Source organism: Leptosomus discolor, chromosome 5 (genome assembly GCF_034619465.1).
Source record: "Leptosomus discolor isolate bLepDis1 chromosome 5, bLepDis1.hap2, whole genome shotgun sequence".
NCBI classification, from domain to species: Eukaryota; Metazoa; Chordata; class Aves; order Leptosomiformes; family Leptosomidae; genus Leptosomus; species Leptosomus discolor.
This window is the reverse complement of record NC_141395.1, coordinates 30,798,826-30,815,845: the sequence shown is the minus strand read 5'-3', so window position 1 is coordinate 30,815,845 and position 17,020 is coordinate 30,798,826. Positions and strand designations below refer to the sequence as shown.

The 17,020-nt window shown below is 42.4% G+C and overlaps 1 protein-coding gene across 1 annotated transcript; it reads right to left on the bottom strand.

Moving 5' to 3' along the window:
* Nucleotides 1–282: 282 nt before the first annotated feature.
* On the bottom strand, nt 283–16,795 carry ORC2 (origin recognition complex subunit 2). The gene is made up of 16 exons (XM_086465555.1): nt 16,705–16,795; nt 15,558–15,701; nt 15,181–15,267; nt 13,817–13,906; nt 13,020–13,051; nt 11,691–11,748; nt 10,646–10,827; nt 9,927–10,025; nt 8,175–8,284; nt 6,548–6,680; nt 6,046–6,142; nt 4,174–4,320; nt 3,411–3,582; nt 3,005–3,066; nt 2,077–2,195; nt 283–1,409 (listed from the first exon to the last, which is right to left on the bottom strand). Exons 1-16 carry the CDS (start codon nt 16,793–16,795, stop codon nt 1,323–1,325), a joined length of 1,710 nt encoding a protein of 569 aa, XP_086321681.1. The 3' UTR covers nt 283–1,322.
* Between the last annotated feature and the right edge of the window lie 225 nt (nt 16,796–17,020).

Below are 17,020 nucleotides of genomic sequence, written 5' to 3'. Positions count from 1 at the left end.
TTTTGGTTCTCTTCAAAAGCTATACACTGGTATTAAAAGGCAGGAAGATTATTTTTAATTTTGATACCTTATAAGAAACAATATAAAATATTTTTACTAATTATTTTGAAACCTTATGTACACTGCATGAAGATTTGCACAGGTACTTGACATAATGAAAATTAGGCTTTCACACAACTGCCAGAAGGATCTCTATCTCCCTGTAACACAAAAAGACTGTGGAAGACAAGACAAGCTAATGAAAATTAATACTTTATTTGATTGATTTGAATGATTACAACATTGAGCTGTAAGACAGCTACCAAATATTAGACATATAGAGTCCCTGAAGTCTGGCTGGCAGACTAGTTGATGGAACTATAGCACTTATTCCCACATACCTGAGAAAAAAAGGTGAAGAAAAGCTGTCAAACTTCAGCAGTCTCCCAGCCTCTAAGGCCTTAAAAAAGGGGAGAGCTTGTAAGTGGCATTTAAGGCCTCCTCCAGGATCAGTGGACACTCCTGATGTAAAAAATACATATATACAATCAAGCTTTTAAAAGATAAACAAAAACTTCACAGCCTCTTCATATCCCTGGATTACAGCTTGGCAAGTATATGAAAGAAACTGGATCCTGTCAACCTCACCAACAGGCAACGACAAGTCCATCACAATTTTGATTATCTAAACCAAAATTATTTAAAAAATAAAATCCTTTTATAAGAAGGATTTGGGTTTGGGGCAAGTCCTTCAGTTCTATTGCCAGATTTTAGTAAGTTAGTTACCCACAGTGTCCCAAACCCACTAGTATTCTCCTTTCCTCATGCAGTCAAGGCAGGTCTCTTAGCATTACAAATCTTGGCTTCTTCATACACTGGAAGCCAGTCTTGTCTAACTGGTAAAGGAGTACTGGAAAGCACTCAGCTGAGAAAAATTGCACCACTAGTACAAACTAAAGCTCTGACCATCTAGTGATTTGCGCTTCCCAAGTAAACTGCTCCAGTCAAACCCTCATGTCTGGTGAGGTAGAGAGCAGAAGGCACGATCTTACCGAGTTTGTTTTTCTGGCTGTAAGGTTGGCTGCATAGATATGAAGAAGGGACCATCTGAACTAAGAGACAAACCAGACAAATCTAACTGCAGAGCAAGAGATGCCTTGCTCATGAAGTCATCATTCCAGACTACCTGAAGTAGTTGAACAATCAGCATCGTTCGTTACAATTATTACATTTCAGTAAGTAGTCCAGCAGCCTTGGGGTTGGAGGGAAGAGACATCTGAGTACAGGCCCCTCTGCAGCAGCCCTTGAGAGCAATTGCCGTAGACGCTTTGAGAACAGAGACATTACACATCTTCATCTTCTTTCTCTAAGAAGTCAGTCAAGGTACTGTCATCTATGGGAATTAATAGGTGTTCCACACCATCAGCTCCCTGAGAACAGACACGCATACACATTCTGTTAACACCAGTGCACAGTGCCATGCAAGCCACTACACAGCACTGCAATGCTAACATTTATTTACAGTCTGGGTGAGAGCTGGCCAGCATTCAAAAAGACTATATTGCTAAAAAACAAGACTATTTCACTAGAGCAACACTGGAAATGCACAAATACTGAGAAAAGTCAGTATATCTGAAATCTTCCGGTGGGCTACGCTAGTCTGACACTACACAGCTCCTTAACACCCTGTTCCCATATCTAGTACTGCTATACTGCTCATTAGTAGGACTAACCTGCATTCTTGCCTCATGCAAATACAGCTAACTATTGGAAGCAGATTGGCAGGCTCCAGAGTCCGTTATTTTTCAAGGTCTTCAGGAAGAGACCTGTACGTTGCTGAGTAACCAAAGCACGCTGCATTTTTACAGCTCCCTATCCATGTAAAGGACAAATGGAAATAGCTGCCTTCTGAATTTACATTCAGAATGCCTAATTCTGAAATTACAGAATTTCAGCCATTTGCTAGTTCCTAGGTGCTTCAAAAAATACAGCCTCACTGTGAGCTGTGGAGTGCTGTCTTAAGGATACTTAGTAGCAAGTAAGCATCTTTTTTCTTTAAGGTGGCTGAATACCCAGAATTATCTTCCCCCAACTCACCCGCTTGGTCCGGATAAGCTTGTGGTCCCTGAATTCTGTCAGCTGTGCCCTGAGTGTCAGGTCACTGTTCACAAGAAAAGCCTCCCGACACTGCTGGTAGAAGTCATGGAAAGACAGCCCTGGAGATAGAAAGAGGAGAGAACAAGAAACTGAAGTAGCAAGATTGTCAGATTTTTCCAGGTCTACCAACATATTGTCTCCACCTACAAGTCTTCCTTTGGCTTAGACCATAGTGACTACAGTAACATCATCACTTCTTTCAAGCGTATAGCCAAGGTGTATTCCACTGTAATTAATGGAAAACAGACGAATTAACATTCCAGTCACCCTGTTTGCCTAATGGAATTTTAACAGCACTTTAAATGCACTTCCCAACATGGTTAATCTCTCTTAATTTCCAACTCCTCTATCTTACTTCCAACTTTCTTTACCATGGACATGTTATTCATATCCCCTGCAGCACAGCACTGCAGACAGTGCTGCAGACTGCTAGAGACAGTGACAGAATATTCCACATGTGTCCTAGAAAGCAGGGACACATCGGAAGTCACTTAGATAGGAGCAGCATGGGAACAGAATCTGCTGTCTTTCCCCAGTCCTTTAAGTGCTAGTTACATAAATCCATACTCTTCCTTTATTTTAATTTTTTTAACTCCACAGTCCCCCATGAATGGTCTTTCAGTCATGTCTAAACATTGAAGCAGACAACAGTAAGAGGAAGTCCTTTAGAACCAGGCAATCTATTGATTTCCTATCAGAGTCAGACACAGTATCACTAGAAAGATAGTCTATGCCACTGAGTCGCATAGAACCAATGGTTAAAGCACTTCTGTGGCTGGTGATGTAACCTGCATACCAAAAACCAGTGCACTGTGACTGAGCTGGCAATGGCAACACCCCAAACAGATGAGAAGAGGTGGGTAGATACCTGGATAAGATGGGTTGTCCTTGTTCTCCAGCTGGTACTGAGCAAGCAGTCTGAATATCCCCCTAAGTGAAAGGAGGAAAGGGGAAATCAAAAGGAAAAAAAAAAAAAAAACAAACCAAAACCAAACACCAAACCCAAAACCCAAACCACCCAAGCATTAGAAAATATTAACCGATTTTTCCATCATGACCAGGACTGTGTGCATGAATCTCATCACTGGACAAGGCTTGCTATCCAAATGCTGTTCATTTAAAATAACCAATTAATTGGAACCCAGGCCCTACCATCTTCATTTTGAACACTGTTGTCAGAAAACAAGGATTGCCTCCTGCTAGATGTAGACAGAGTAACCCAGTAAGGACTGGATCCTCAGCAAGTGCTACTATGAAGTATAACAGTGTCTTACCTGGCATTGAGAGTGAGACTGCGCAGGACATGCGTTAGGGAGCTCAAAGCCAAAGATCCAGATTGTTGTACTAAAAGTGAGTTCTCATAAGACGTTTCTTCCACATAAGGACTAAATGTGGTTGTTTCATACCAAAGCCAGTTGTAGAGGCTTAGCTTTGCCTGATCCCACACTAGACAGAGAAAAGAAAGAGCAGACAGAATTAGGAGATTTAGCTTTTCGAAGGTGTTAAATAAGCAATATTAAAATATACTTAGTTCTACTGTAGGACTTGAGGAAACAATGTAGGCTTGTGAAATTCACAGTACATATACCCAGATACTTGCAGTTCAAGCGAGACAAATTCTCTGCAACAAAACATTTGCACACATCCCTTTTTCATACCGACTTCATAGATATACTGTAAATCCTTCCAGAGTCAACAGTGTGCAAAGAATTTTTGGCTGATAAACAAAATTGTTTAGATGCAAAGACAGATGTAACATCCAATCCCCATTTCAGTAAGTCCCTAAATCAAAGGGTGCCAGAAGTTTGGAATCTATTTGTATATTATGATCACTGACTGGTAGTTCTCAGTATCTTTATTTGGTTTTGGTTCAACACAGCCACAGTCCCAACTGAGGCTTCTAGCTGCTACCACCATACATACACCACCAGCAACATGCACAGCAACAGCAACATGAGCTTTTGAAACATGCTCAGCAGCCCCAAAGTAGAATGCAGAGTCTTCTCTCTTTGCTACATCAGGCCCAAGGGTACTCACTGAGAGGCGCATTGATGTGATCAATAGAGGCAATGAGGTAAATGGTAGGCAGAGAGGATAACTGTGCAAGGATCTGCTGACTTCTTTCTCCTCTCAACATCTGGCTGTCCAGGTTATGAATGAGGACATAGAGCTCTAAAGATGAATCTGCAAGGTCAGAAAAAACCAGCAGAGAACCAATCAAAAGAAACTGCAGACAAAGTAGTTTCCCATTCCCAGTGCAGCCTAGGACAAGTCTATTCCACCAGGCTCCATATTCATCACTCCATTATCACATGACTTTCTTTGTAGAGCTTAACTTTGATCTCTATTCCACACTTGGTGTTTCTGAGCACCTAAAAGGCTTTTTCCTCAATTCACTGTATCACAATTCTCATCACAGCTACAGTTCTTTTTGCAGTTTAAGCTTTTCTCTTATAATCCACATCCACTTGCTCATGGCTTTACCAGGAACTGCCCTTTCAGCTATGACTTTTAGTCTTGTGATTCAAGGTCAGTCAAATTTATTTTATGATGGAATTCTAAGCACAGTTTGTTCAGCTGCTTTTGAGTTACATGACTAGGATCCTTAAGGTCCCCCTCACACAATGAAAACATATTTTCTATTCAGGGTTTCATCTGAAGCATACTAACTTAATTGGAAATCTCTCTCAGTGAGTCCTCAAAGGAAGTTAAAAAGACTTAGCTTGGATAATGCAAATGGTAGATGTTAGAATTTCCAGCTAGTGTGTTGCTGTTGTTCTTATCCCTGGGAACAGGTATTTCCTGAGTCCAGAAACAATTCTAGAACAGTAGCCAGTTTTTCTGCAAGTGAATACATACTTGGCTGCCAATGGAAACCAAACGTTCCTCAGACTCCTAGTCAGATCAGCTATAGTGTACTACACTAGACTGATTTATGTAGATTCAGGTAGGTAACACTGTTAATCAGTCTTTTTCACTTAGTCGCACCAGAAATACTCATAAGGTAATGATGGAAAACAGAACGTAAACACTTAAACACCAACCACAATTGTGCCATGCACAATTAAGATTTCATGGCAATTTGTGTACATATACACAAGCAGTTTATGCATATTTACAAGCAGTAAAACAGACATTCAAAAACAATTCAGCAAGCATTCTGTATGTCAATACCTGTTTAATTTTGCTTTTGAACCCAATTCTAACCTGCTTGTTTGACACTGCTGTCCTTTATTTCATCTTAATGTTAGTATTTGCATATGTTAAATTTAAATGACCATTCCACTAAACCATGTGCATTTAAGCCTTAATCCAACCTATACTGAAATTCATGGAAAGACCCTCAGGCCATGATTTTCCAGAGGAGCTCAAAGGACTTGCTATCTGTCAGCAACTGTCATTCCAAATGGTTTGCATGTTCTTTGTTCTGTTGATTTCAGTGAGCTTTATATCGGGTCCTCACGCAGCTACTAAGAACCATCTTCCCTCATGTAGCTGGAGTTTACCTATCCTGTCTTCCACCAGGAAACACGTGGATACAGAAACACCATGTAAATAAAGCACAAAGGCACTGTGCTAAATGCGAGAGAGATGATGAGCATTTCAGTTTGCCAAAGGATTGAGAAGCCTCTGTCTTGTAAGACCACTCACCTTCCTCCTTCCCCTTCTAGAGAACTTAGCGTGTGAAACACTGACTGAAGTAGCAGCTTGGGATCATGTACACATATATTCCTCGCGCATGTACATTTTCATATATGTGGCATAAATTACAAGCAAGAAAGTATACTCGCTACAATAAACTAAGAAACTGTAACTGCACATATAAAAACTATGAGTAAAGAAAATGTCCAGGCTCTCCTAAAAGAAAGTGGACTCTAATGTTTTTATCTGTAAAGTTAGTCATTTTACCTTCTTTAAACCTTTTAATGATGAATTCTAGTTGGTCAAGGGGGCTGCGGAAGGTTCCTATATGGTCCAGTACGTCCTCTGTGATGGAGTTGAGAATCTGAAAAAAAAAACAGCAGTCCCTTCTGAAGGGCTCTGTCACTGAGGGACCTAATGCAGACAATCAGAAACTGAGACCCTGATTGTCATGAGGGAGGTAATCTGATTTTTACCATGAAATCCCCAAAACAGTCAACATAAACAAAAAATTTCTACCCCTTCCTTTTCAAAACAGTGACATAAAATAAGGCTTTAGAGTATTAATGACAGGAATTACTGCAATTCTTTGGAAAACACTTGGGCTAACTTCTTTAAACTCTTAAAAGAGAGATAGGAACTGGTCTTCATTCAAGAGTCTGCTGCTATAGGATGCAGCAGGTTTCCTTAACATTTTACACTGGAAGACTTTAGAGGTATCTGTAACGCAGGATGATGAGATAAATCCATAAGCTTTTCCCACACTTACAGATCTCACAGTGATGCTGGGGAAGTATCCATTAACCACAAGGTGAACAGAATCCTGGAGCACAGAGGTACGAAACTTCTCTAACAAATCACGCTTTGAGCCCAGTCCATAAAGTACAATATTGAAACCCAAGCTGCAGAAAAGTGAACAAATACGCTGAATCAAAAAAGTACAAGTCCCTTTTTAGGTTCATACATTCATTAAGCAAAATGATCCACTGCAATCTTGACTCTAAAAATGTCATGTTTCGTCAACCCCAGGCTTACTTTCAGCTCACAGCTGAGAAATAAGGTTAGCTGCAAGCAATCTGGAATGTGGTACATGCTTCCTAGTAAAAGCAGCATTTTAGCAGCCTGGAGGCAAATATCTATGGAAGAAAATGGTATTGTCCAAGAATACGAGACCAGATCTGCAACTTCAGATAACAGTAACCAGCATTCACGTTCGCCCCCTCACCAGTGACTATATTAAATGTTTACCATGGATCACAGCAATTGCAAGGAAAAAAGCAAGCCTTCATAGTGGTTTTCTACTGATCTGCAAGCACAATTTCAAAGCAAAATTAAACTATTCTCATATCTTTTTGTTATCCTAATTGCTCCACAGAGAAAGAGGCAGGAAAGCATAAAGGGAACATGGAAAGGAATCACAAAGCTCTGTTTATTTTTGAGAAGTTGGAAAAGCAGCATCTTGACCAGAAAGAATAATATCAGGTCACTCAGATAGCATTGGGCAAAAGTAAAGGTGTTCAACAACTGTCATTGACTTCAGTATCATCTATGGATTTGTTCCTTCTACCCTGCCACATACATCTCTAACCATTTGCCCAGATCACAGAGTCACAGAGAACGCCTTCTCTTGCAACTCTTCAACTTTCAAAGCTTTTTCATATGCTCTGTCACTCCCCATGGACCACAAATTTCTTCATACTCCACTCCCTTGCAAAGTTTCCAAGTGGCTTTCTCCTCAACATCCCAGCACTTAACTTCAGAGCTGCTTCAGCAGCTTAACTTCAGAGCTGGTGGCTTGCCTTCTCTAAGGTGCTTCAGAGTCTCACAGCTCTCTGTAGCTCCCCATTTGCTTTACTGGATGCTCACTCTTTTCTCCTTCCCATGAAGATGCACGCAAACCCAGATAAATTTTATACTGCTAATGTTTCCAAAAGCATTAAGGTTTCTTTGTGCATAGATCATTAGGTACCATAGGCAAAGTTAACTGCTACACCACTGGGAATAGCCACATACTGAAAAAATTGGTGGTGGGCTACTCACTACCAGATACACTGCTGTAAGCAAAACTGATTGTTCACTAAGGACGCTTTTCTCCTCATTCATGTTCCCTGTTTGTGAATGCCCTCTAGCTTGGTTTACAGAGGTACGGACAAACCAACCAGGCAGAATGCAACCTTATTTCACTTCTAGCATTCAGTTCAAGGAGTTAATCAGCTATGATCTGGTCTACTGGAAACATTATACTAAATTAATGTCACCTAATTTTAAATTGAAGCAATCAGTCAAAGAAAAAAATTTGCTCCTTAACTCATCCACAGTATGTGTTGACGTGAGGGCAAGTTTACTGGCAGTGCCTGTCTACTAGGCTTCTTCAGTGATTCTCATTGGATACTCACTGTAATTGCAGCATCCACCTGGAAAACAAGGATTCATGTTGCTGGTTTAGCTGTTTAATTTCAGCAGCATAGGCAAGGGGAGCTTTTTTTAAAAGGTCATGCAGTGTTTGCTGTGTTGAGAAAGAGATAAGATAACAGTCATTCAAAGCTAAGAAAAAACAAGACATGTATCTGGAATCCTTACAAATACCCCTCTAGTATGCTCTCTAGCTAGGAAGCAGAACAGTTTTCACTTAAAGTGTATTCAATTTGTGGGTTTTTTTCCGTAAGACCCCGCTAAGCACAGTTTTGCTACTGGAGAAACAAAGCAGAGATTAAGTAACCTTATTACGGGAAATAGAGCCAGATTAGAACAGATACCATGCTGTGTTTTATCTCTTCCTGCTGAGTATGGGAAAACCACTACTGAAATAATGGACACACTCAGAGCTTACACAGCACCAAGCACTGTATCAGGAAGATATCAACATCACAACCCTGGTCACAGCAGCAAGGGCTCCAATTGGCATGCTTAGCAATGGTTCAGGTGTTTGTCACAACACAAGAATGCTCTCAATCATCTTTAAAAAAGAAATGCAGCAGAAAGGAAATAATTTGCAGCTGACAGCTAAATGTAGAAAAAGTATTATTTCAAAAGCATAAAGAATCAAAGGATTAATTTGGCTTTAAAGATATGCTGGGATGCTGATGTTTAAACAACACAGTAACATGACAAATGGCATCAAATCTATGCTGGCCTCCCTTTCTTTTCAATTTTAACAGCTTTGCTTTCCACTCCCTTGCAGTATAAGACAGTTTACTCTGGAAAGAACACAAAGACAGCTGCAATGTATCAGATAAACATAAAGCACTGAGAGACAGAACTGCTAAACATTCCATTTCTTTGGAGCCAGCAGTAAATTTAATACTGAAAGCCTTGATTTCCTTTCAGAGCTGTTATGAAAGAACTTGTTAAGAATCCAGATGTTTCTCTGGGTAGCAATTCCAGACAACAGCAGGCAACAGGCAATCGGCATATATGCCATCTTTTAAAACACAGATGGGTGCAAAAAGCAGTCAGAGACACAAGAGCTCCAAGTATTTTACACGCTTCCCTGGCACCTGTCCTTGTGTACCTGTCTCTGTAGGGTGCAACTGCTTGCTTTGAACTGTCTTGTAGAAGTGGCACATGGAAAAAAAAAATACAGTAATTCAGTCACCACAATTGGACCATTCCTGTCTGCTAGGAACTGGAAGGGAACAAAGTGCTTTTCACAAACTAGGTGACAACATTTAGAGCTGTCACAGACCTGCAAATGGTTTGACCCAGTAATGCTCAGATGAAAAGGGCTCTCTCCGTTTCCTCTACACATAAATAGTCAAGACAGCTTGTAATTCCTCTAAGCATTTCATTGACAAAAATGCCGTTTTGGTGATAATTTATAAGGCAGGTTTCTACAACTCTGCTTCTCCCTCTTAAAGCAAACTTTAACCTGTTCTAGTAACTGCAGTTTTCAACTATCAGCTCACCCGACAGTGTGTTCTCCCTGCATTTTCGTTATGGTCTCAGGTTCAAACAACTGGGCACTGTCCCTGCTCAGAGCAGCAGTAGGAGACATAATGCTTAAAATGCTACCTAAATGAGCCTTACCACCAAGAACGTAATCAGCAGAAATAAAGTGAAAATAACAACATCAGGAAATTTTGATGAGGGAAATCTTCATTAAAGAAATGAAAAACTCCAAGGGTGGTGTGATTCACTATGAAGCGTACCTGATTCAATCTTCTTTTCTGCAACTTCTGCAGCGTTCGGTCCGAAGTGAGCACTTTGGAACTACTGTGAGCTTCAAAGTATTCCTCCACCAGGTTGCTCTAAAAAGAGACAGCGAGACCAGTCACACTCCTCCTCCTATCAAGCTACCCCTTTCCCTTTGCACCCATAAACATGTCTGAAGATGGCCAGTATGAGACATAGAGCAATAGAAAGCCAGAAGGTATTTGCAAAAATGGCTTCTACAGTAGCACTCTGCCAAAGTTAACCTAGTCAGATGATTCCTTCATGAAGACAGAGACAGAAAAGATATTCCAAGAGAGCAGAAAATGGCAGTAATTCTAAGGGGGTGTGGGGATCCCTGGTGCTGGAAGGAAATCAGACAACGAAGCTTAACACCAAGCCAGAAAGTAATGTTTGCCTCTTTTGGTGCTGTATGAGTCAATTTCTTCATCTTTTCTCAGTACAAGGTCTCCTGTTTCATGGAAACCTTAGAACTTCTTCTGGAGCTGCTGAGGATACAGACTCAATTAGGCCAGAGGCTCATGATCCCTGTCCAACAGGGACTGCTCGGAAGTAGAACAAAAGCCAACCCAGCTGGTTTGATGTGAAATGAGTCTAGCAGTTCTTCCTCCTAGTTAGGTGTGGTCACCAACAGCACACTGTCACTAAACGTCCCTTCACACTTGCTAGCTTGGGGATGTATTTTCTGCACACTCACCATCTTGTCCTTATTTTTTTTGGCTAGAGTGTTTCTAGGAGGAGGTGTAGATGCAGCCTTAGTTTCTGTTGGGGTCTTTTGAACTGATAAAACAGTGCTGACTTCTTTCTGGTCTTCCTCATTCTCCTCCTCTGAGCAGGAAGCAGAATATTCACTCTCACTTTCTAAGTAGGGATCTGGAGCTAGAGCATAAATTTAAGGTTAAAAGCTAGTAACGACTTCTTACACAGGACACATTTTGCACCATCTCACATACATTCTCTAGATGTTTTTCAAGCATGATTCCTAAATGTATTTCACAGAAAAGCAAAATCAATGCTTAAGGACTTCAAACACATGTAGCCATTTCTTTCCCAGTTCTAGGCTCACAAATTATTGTTTAGTAAAGCTTGTTCCTTGATACCAACTAAGAAACATAATCCTACCATAAAAAGTGACTAAAAATGGACAATGGAACTCCCTCTTTCTCTATGTTGGTTTTACCAAATGCCAATCATGCCAGCTGAGTATCTTCAGAGTCACACTCTGCAAAAAAAGGTTTTGTAAAGACCACTGTTAGTGATGTTGATTGATGAGCACAGATGGAATCTGGCTCAGTCTTGGCCTCTCAACACAAGAGAAAGAGAACATGAAATGTCATGTACTAAACTGTCCTCTGCATTCACTCTGAGCACATATAGCCAACCAGTTATCGAAAATACTTTACCATGAATGTCCCAGCCATCATCAAAAACGTTTATGACTTGGTTCAAGCAATTGTGCCATCAGCATAGGTTAGATTACTGAGAGTTATATCTGTTTTGATCATGTTACTGAAACTCAGCAACTTGGTGCTTCTAACCCTTCCACCTCTTACCTAAGTAGCAATCTGTTGTAGGGAAAAGGTCTATACAGACTTCCTTAAGGACATTTCTACACTCTCTGCAGGATGAATCAGACAGCTTTGGTCAGACTGCTACTACAGGCAGAAGCCCACCAAAAGAAACACTCTCCTAACACAATGCCTCACTGACTGTGAGAGCTGACTGCAAAGGTTGCTTTTTACCTGCTAGCCTCTTTCTGAGTCTGTAAGGTGTGGTAGACACAAATTCTTTCTTTTTCCTCTGTAACAGTAAAGAAAAAACATGCATTAAAAGAAGAAACACATACGTCTTCATAACAGCCCTCTGCCTAGCAAACAGAAGAATAAGGTTACATTTCCAAGCTATTTCAGTCCACAAGAAACTGGCAAAGCAGAGGCAATAAGTATGGAGAGTTCTTGTTTTACCATTCAGAGCCAGAGTGAGGGCAGGATCGGGTTCCAAAAGGGGCTTAATTCTTTCAACTGATGTCCCAAGATGAAGGGTAGAAAACCATGAAATCTCCAATCTTGGCCCCTCAGGAACAGTCAAACAGAAGCAAAGACAAACTGGCAATGCTTTGGCTCCCCATAGCAGTCATCTTCCACATCACACCATCTACTCAAAGTCGTGGGGAAGTCCACTATAAAAACAACTACCAGAATGACAGAAGACCACTCACAGTACTAAGCCCAGAAGAAGTACAGCAAAAGGAACCCAAGTTCCTGGGCACATCAAGTTGTAGTGGCAGGTCTTCCTTACATATCTGTAAAGCACACGCCTGACTTGGACACCAGATCACACCTGCAGTACTTAAAACCCCACTTTTGTTAATCATGTCAAAGCAGATGTGAAATCATCAAGGAGTGAACATGACGTCCCAAACCAGCATCTCTTACAGGCCTATCTCATCCTGGAACTTTACTGGAAAAGCTGTGCAGACATTTCTAGTAAGACGCTACACCACTTTAGAAAGCCAGTTGTTTCACAGCACTTTCTTTATAACCACCACAACTGGTAGTTCTGGACTGTATCTATCTGTAGCACAACAGAAGACAACATCCCCACCATTATCACAATTTATTTTTTATAAACCAATGCTAAAGTAAGAAACTGAACAGCACCATAGTTCTTGAATTCCTGTTGTAACAGCACTCCTTAGATAAGGCTGTTTCTTCCTTTGATAAGAAACTGAAAAGCTAGGAGTTTAATTGCATCTTAAAGGATTGTTTAACACCCTCATTTATGTGATGGAAGGAAATAGTCTCCACCTATGCTAATTAAGCTGTCAAACCCATTATTTGCCCACTGACTATAAATCCCATAGTCCTGATTAATAGCTCTGGTTCTCACTCAAGTTACTCCTAGCTGGTTGAATTAGGAGAGACATCTGTACTGTGGATGAGGCTTTTCAAGGTCCTTCCTTTCCAGAATTGTAGTAATTGGCCAGTTTAAGTTTTAAAAGTGGGGGGAAAAAAAAGGCAACCAAAAAACAACAACAAAAACCAACCCAAGCAAGCAGAGTCATCACTCACCCTCTGCTGCACTTTGTTTGAACTCGAACGTTCTGCAAAGCAAGAAACAGCATTGTTCAGAGTACTGCATATTTTCAACAGTGGCACAAGATAGTCTGTTAGAAAAATAGGCATTCGCTATTCAAAGGTACAGAATATCAGCTCCCTGGGTGGTTAATCCTGTGAGGGAAGCCTCTAGTTCCTTACAGGTAGGCAAGGAAAGAACAAAGACAGTCAATGTTATTACCACAGAAGGCATCTTTTAATTCCAGTCACAGCTTTGGGAGGCCATCAGCAGGAGGAAAGAGGCTGAAAAAATGAGCTACTGTCCTCTCCCTGAGCACATCAGACTCCATTTCTGACCACAAAGTAACACACTCTTGCCAGTGTTGACCTGCACTGACTTTCCCACCTGTGTTTTTCCCTACAGCACTGGGTGCTTGAATATTATGTAATAAAGTGTGAATTCACACATGAACACCCACACAATCCCACCCATTTGGTGCTCAACACATCAGCCCAGCCCATAACTCTCTCAAGTGCAAGCATTTCTGTTGAGCACAGAGGAAATCATTAAGTTTCACAGCAACAGATGAGAGAAGTTCCTGTTTTCTCTACACCAGCAGGGTGGAATAAAAGTTCTGACACCCAGGTGAACCAGAGGCCATGCATACCAAGCAGTTCAGTCTACAGCTTTAAGCTGACTAGAATACTCAAGCATGACAGAAGCTGGCACTCAAGCATCCACTCCACCACCCAAATAGAAACATAACCCCCATTCACTCAGCTTCAGTTCCTCAAAGCATCACAAGACTTACTGCTGCTTTGAGGGGTTTTGGCTGTCTTCTCAGGGCACTCTGAGCAATCAGGTACAACATTCTGTCCTGGCGTCTGGGCTAATTCAGAGGCTGTAGAAAATAGGGGGAAAGGAAGAAGTTTCACATGCCAGGTACAAAATTCCGATCTCTGGCTAGTCAACCATGAAGCCATACACCTGAAACACTCTAAGTATTAACTACCTAGCTATTTCAGGAAGTGTACCAGATACTTCCATTATTTTTTCTAACCCTAATGGTGACTGTAATCCTTAAAGATTTTTGAAGACTGAACCCCTCAGTTAATTCATTTTACAAGTATAGCTAAGGCAATGGCAGAACACGCCTTGCTCCCTGGGAGACCGCATGTCTTCGAATCAGAGCAATGTTTGGTCATGCTCACTTTGTCCTTTAAAACTGCTCAACTGGACATAGTGGAGCATCAGGTATAGCAAGCACATCAGTTTCCCAGGAGGGGGGTTCTTGTATTCTGTTTACTTCTTTCTACTACTTATCAGCACAAGCTGAAGTTGAATCACTGATCTGAATACGGAAGGCCTCCATATCTTGCTCACAGTCCCTCAAGAAAACCAGCCTTCCATTGCATGACTTGCCTCAGTTTTCAAACTAAGTCATGTCTCCAGGAGAAAGCACCCGTGAAACCTACCCTGCTGCAGGAGGTGTAAGAAACACACAACTTCCCAAGACCTGCAGAAGTCCAAAGGAGAAATAAAGAGGTACAGAAACCAGTTTCTGTAGAGCGATACATAAGAATGACCCCTCTCCCTTGGATCATCCTTCATAGGATATATCAGTAGCTGCGGCAGCTAAACACTAATGAAATTCAGATGGTGCTGGGCACAAAAGACTCTTCAAGTGAGAAGAAACGTAGTGGCAGCAGGGCTCAAGCACCTTATTTGAACCAGAACAGCCTACCCTCTCCAGAACTGCCACTTTCTGCTTGCTTCTCCCAAGTCCACAGTTAGCCATGCTCAGACACTTTGAGTAGGAGAAATCCCCTGACACAAAGATAATACTGCCTTTTTGAGTGTGACACATGATGAGTTATTCTCATAACTTTCTAAGTTACACAAATAAAACCCCTGCCATCCTTTGGCACTTACATACACTTTCTCCCAGCACTAAGAAACTCCTGCTTTTTTATTTCTTATCCCAACCATGCCTTTGCTTTGTCCTAGCCCTGTGCTTTTGTTTCTGAGGAAGACATGATTCTGAGCCGGATAAAAGCTATTGAAATACTGCAAACATATCTTTTGAATAAACAGAACTGACAAATCACGTTAACATAGTACTCAGAAAAAGACCATAGCCAGAGCAAGAATGAAAGAAGAAACAGGAAACCATACCCAGCTCTGCCATTTTGCTGGAGCGTTTGGGAGTATGGAATGAGTAAACATCACCACCACTTACACTTGAGCCATTTTCCATTGGATCTGTAAAAAGAAATATTACTTGTAGCTATTTAAAAAGCACTTGTATGTTGCCAACTCAAGGAAGATGGAATTCAACATTTTACTATTTGGCTCACAGGACTCTTTATATTGCAGGTGTTATGAAATAAATACAATAATAAAATCCTAAAATCATTACCCTCTCTTCTACCTATTACCACAAGCACAGCCAGAGCTGGTCAGCCCTCAAAAGCTATTTCATCAACATTGTACAACCTTGACACTGCAAAAATCTGAAGTCACAGCTGCATTAGGTTTTCCCCTGCTAATACCTTGGGCACACATTCCAAGAGCAGCAATATAGTTCTTCTCTTCCAGGATCTCCTGAGCTTCGTCATCTGAAATATTCTCAAGCTTCTTCACAAATCTCTTCACACTGACTGTCAGCTGAGACTTGTCCTTCTGTACTTTAATACCTAGGATTGCAATAAAAGCTTTAACCTCCTGCTATTTCATTATTTCTGTTGCAGTAGTATGCAGCTACTACTGTAGCTGATACTGTGCATTTAGAGACCAAGTTCCTGTTGTAGATCACTAAACAAATACAACGCTGAAAAGATGTCCTACTAAAATAATAGCTGGTCTGTGCCCTGGTAGTCAGATGACCCTACAGCCATTAGTCCCTTCTTTACCACAAAAGCTAGCCACTGCAGTCCATGAGGACAAGATCCCCATTTCAGCACACACCAGCTTCCACAGTTTGGGAGAAACGACAGTGACTCACACATAGAAGCATCAAATTGCACGCAAATGGAATGGTAACCCCTGTCTTCCCTAGCAAAGGGAAGCAAGTGGGAAAGAGCTAGCCTATAGGCTGTCGGTACGCTCATGGGAGAATTTAGGCCGAGACACCTCTGAAGACCGCCTGTCTGACCTTCTGCTCAAAGTAGGGCCAACAGTAAAATCAGATCAGGGTGCTCTGTGCCTTGTACAGGCAAATTTAAGCATCTCCACAGCAGTTCCAAACTTTAAAAAGTAGTCAAAACTGCAACGAAAGATTGCTGTAGCAACCACCTCGAACCTCGGTCCGACTTGATGCGGTTTAACCACGTCACGGGTTGGGAAGTTGGGCTATTTGTGCCGCCTCTCCCAGGCCGTTACACACACGTTGCTGTTCAGGAAGCTAGCATGGAGGGCTGGTATCCACACCACCTTCAGCTGAGGGCACCTGCCGTGCTGCCGCAGCTGCCTCTTTCCACGTGCCGGCGCAGAGACAGAAATAAACCGCGGAAGAGGCAGTCGGAGGAGAACGATGCTGAAGGCCTCCTCCTGCCTGCAGCCTGGCCGAAGCGCTCAGCCGTCCGGGTGCCGGAGAAGGGCTCCCTTCCCGGGGGCCGCCTCGGCCGCTCAGACCCCTCTCCCAGCGTCCCGGGAGCAGCGCGCGGCGCTGGGCCCGGCGCTGCCCCGGGCCGGCTGTACCTGCGTCGTCTGCAATGTGCTTCAGGACCTCCTCGTCGGGCACGAACTTCACCTCCAGGGCGCCGCTGCCCTTCCCCTCCGGCTGGCTCATGGCGGGAGCATGCAAGTAGCCCCAGGGCACTCACGTGGGCCCTGCCCAGCCCCGCCGCCAGGGGGCGCAGCCGCGACGCGCCCACGGCGGCAGGACCCGTCGGAACTGTCCTCCGTCTCCCGGCACCGCCCTCCGGGGGGGCCCGGGCTCGAGGCCCGAGACTCAAACCTTGGGCTCCTGGCTCCTGCCCCCTCCCCACGCCCCCGCCGGCTCGCCGCGGGCTCC

Bases quoted from the DNA above. Each gene is read 5' to 3' on its own strand.
- ORC2 (XM_086465555.1), bottom strand. From the start codon at position 16,795: ATGAGCCAGCCGGAGGGGAAGGGCAGCGGCGCCCTGGAGGTGAAGTTC. The intron at 15,268-15,557 runs GTATTAGCAGGG...TTCTTTTTACAG, and splicing joins TCTTGGAATGTGTGCCCAAG to ATCCAATGGAAAATGGCTCA. The intron at 1,410-2,076 runs GTGAGTTGGGGG...GTCTGTTCTCAG, and splicing joins AGCTTATCCGGACCAAGCGG to GGAGCTGATGGTGTGGAACA.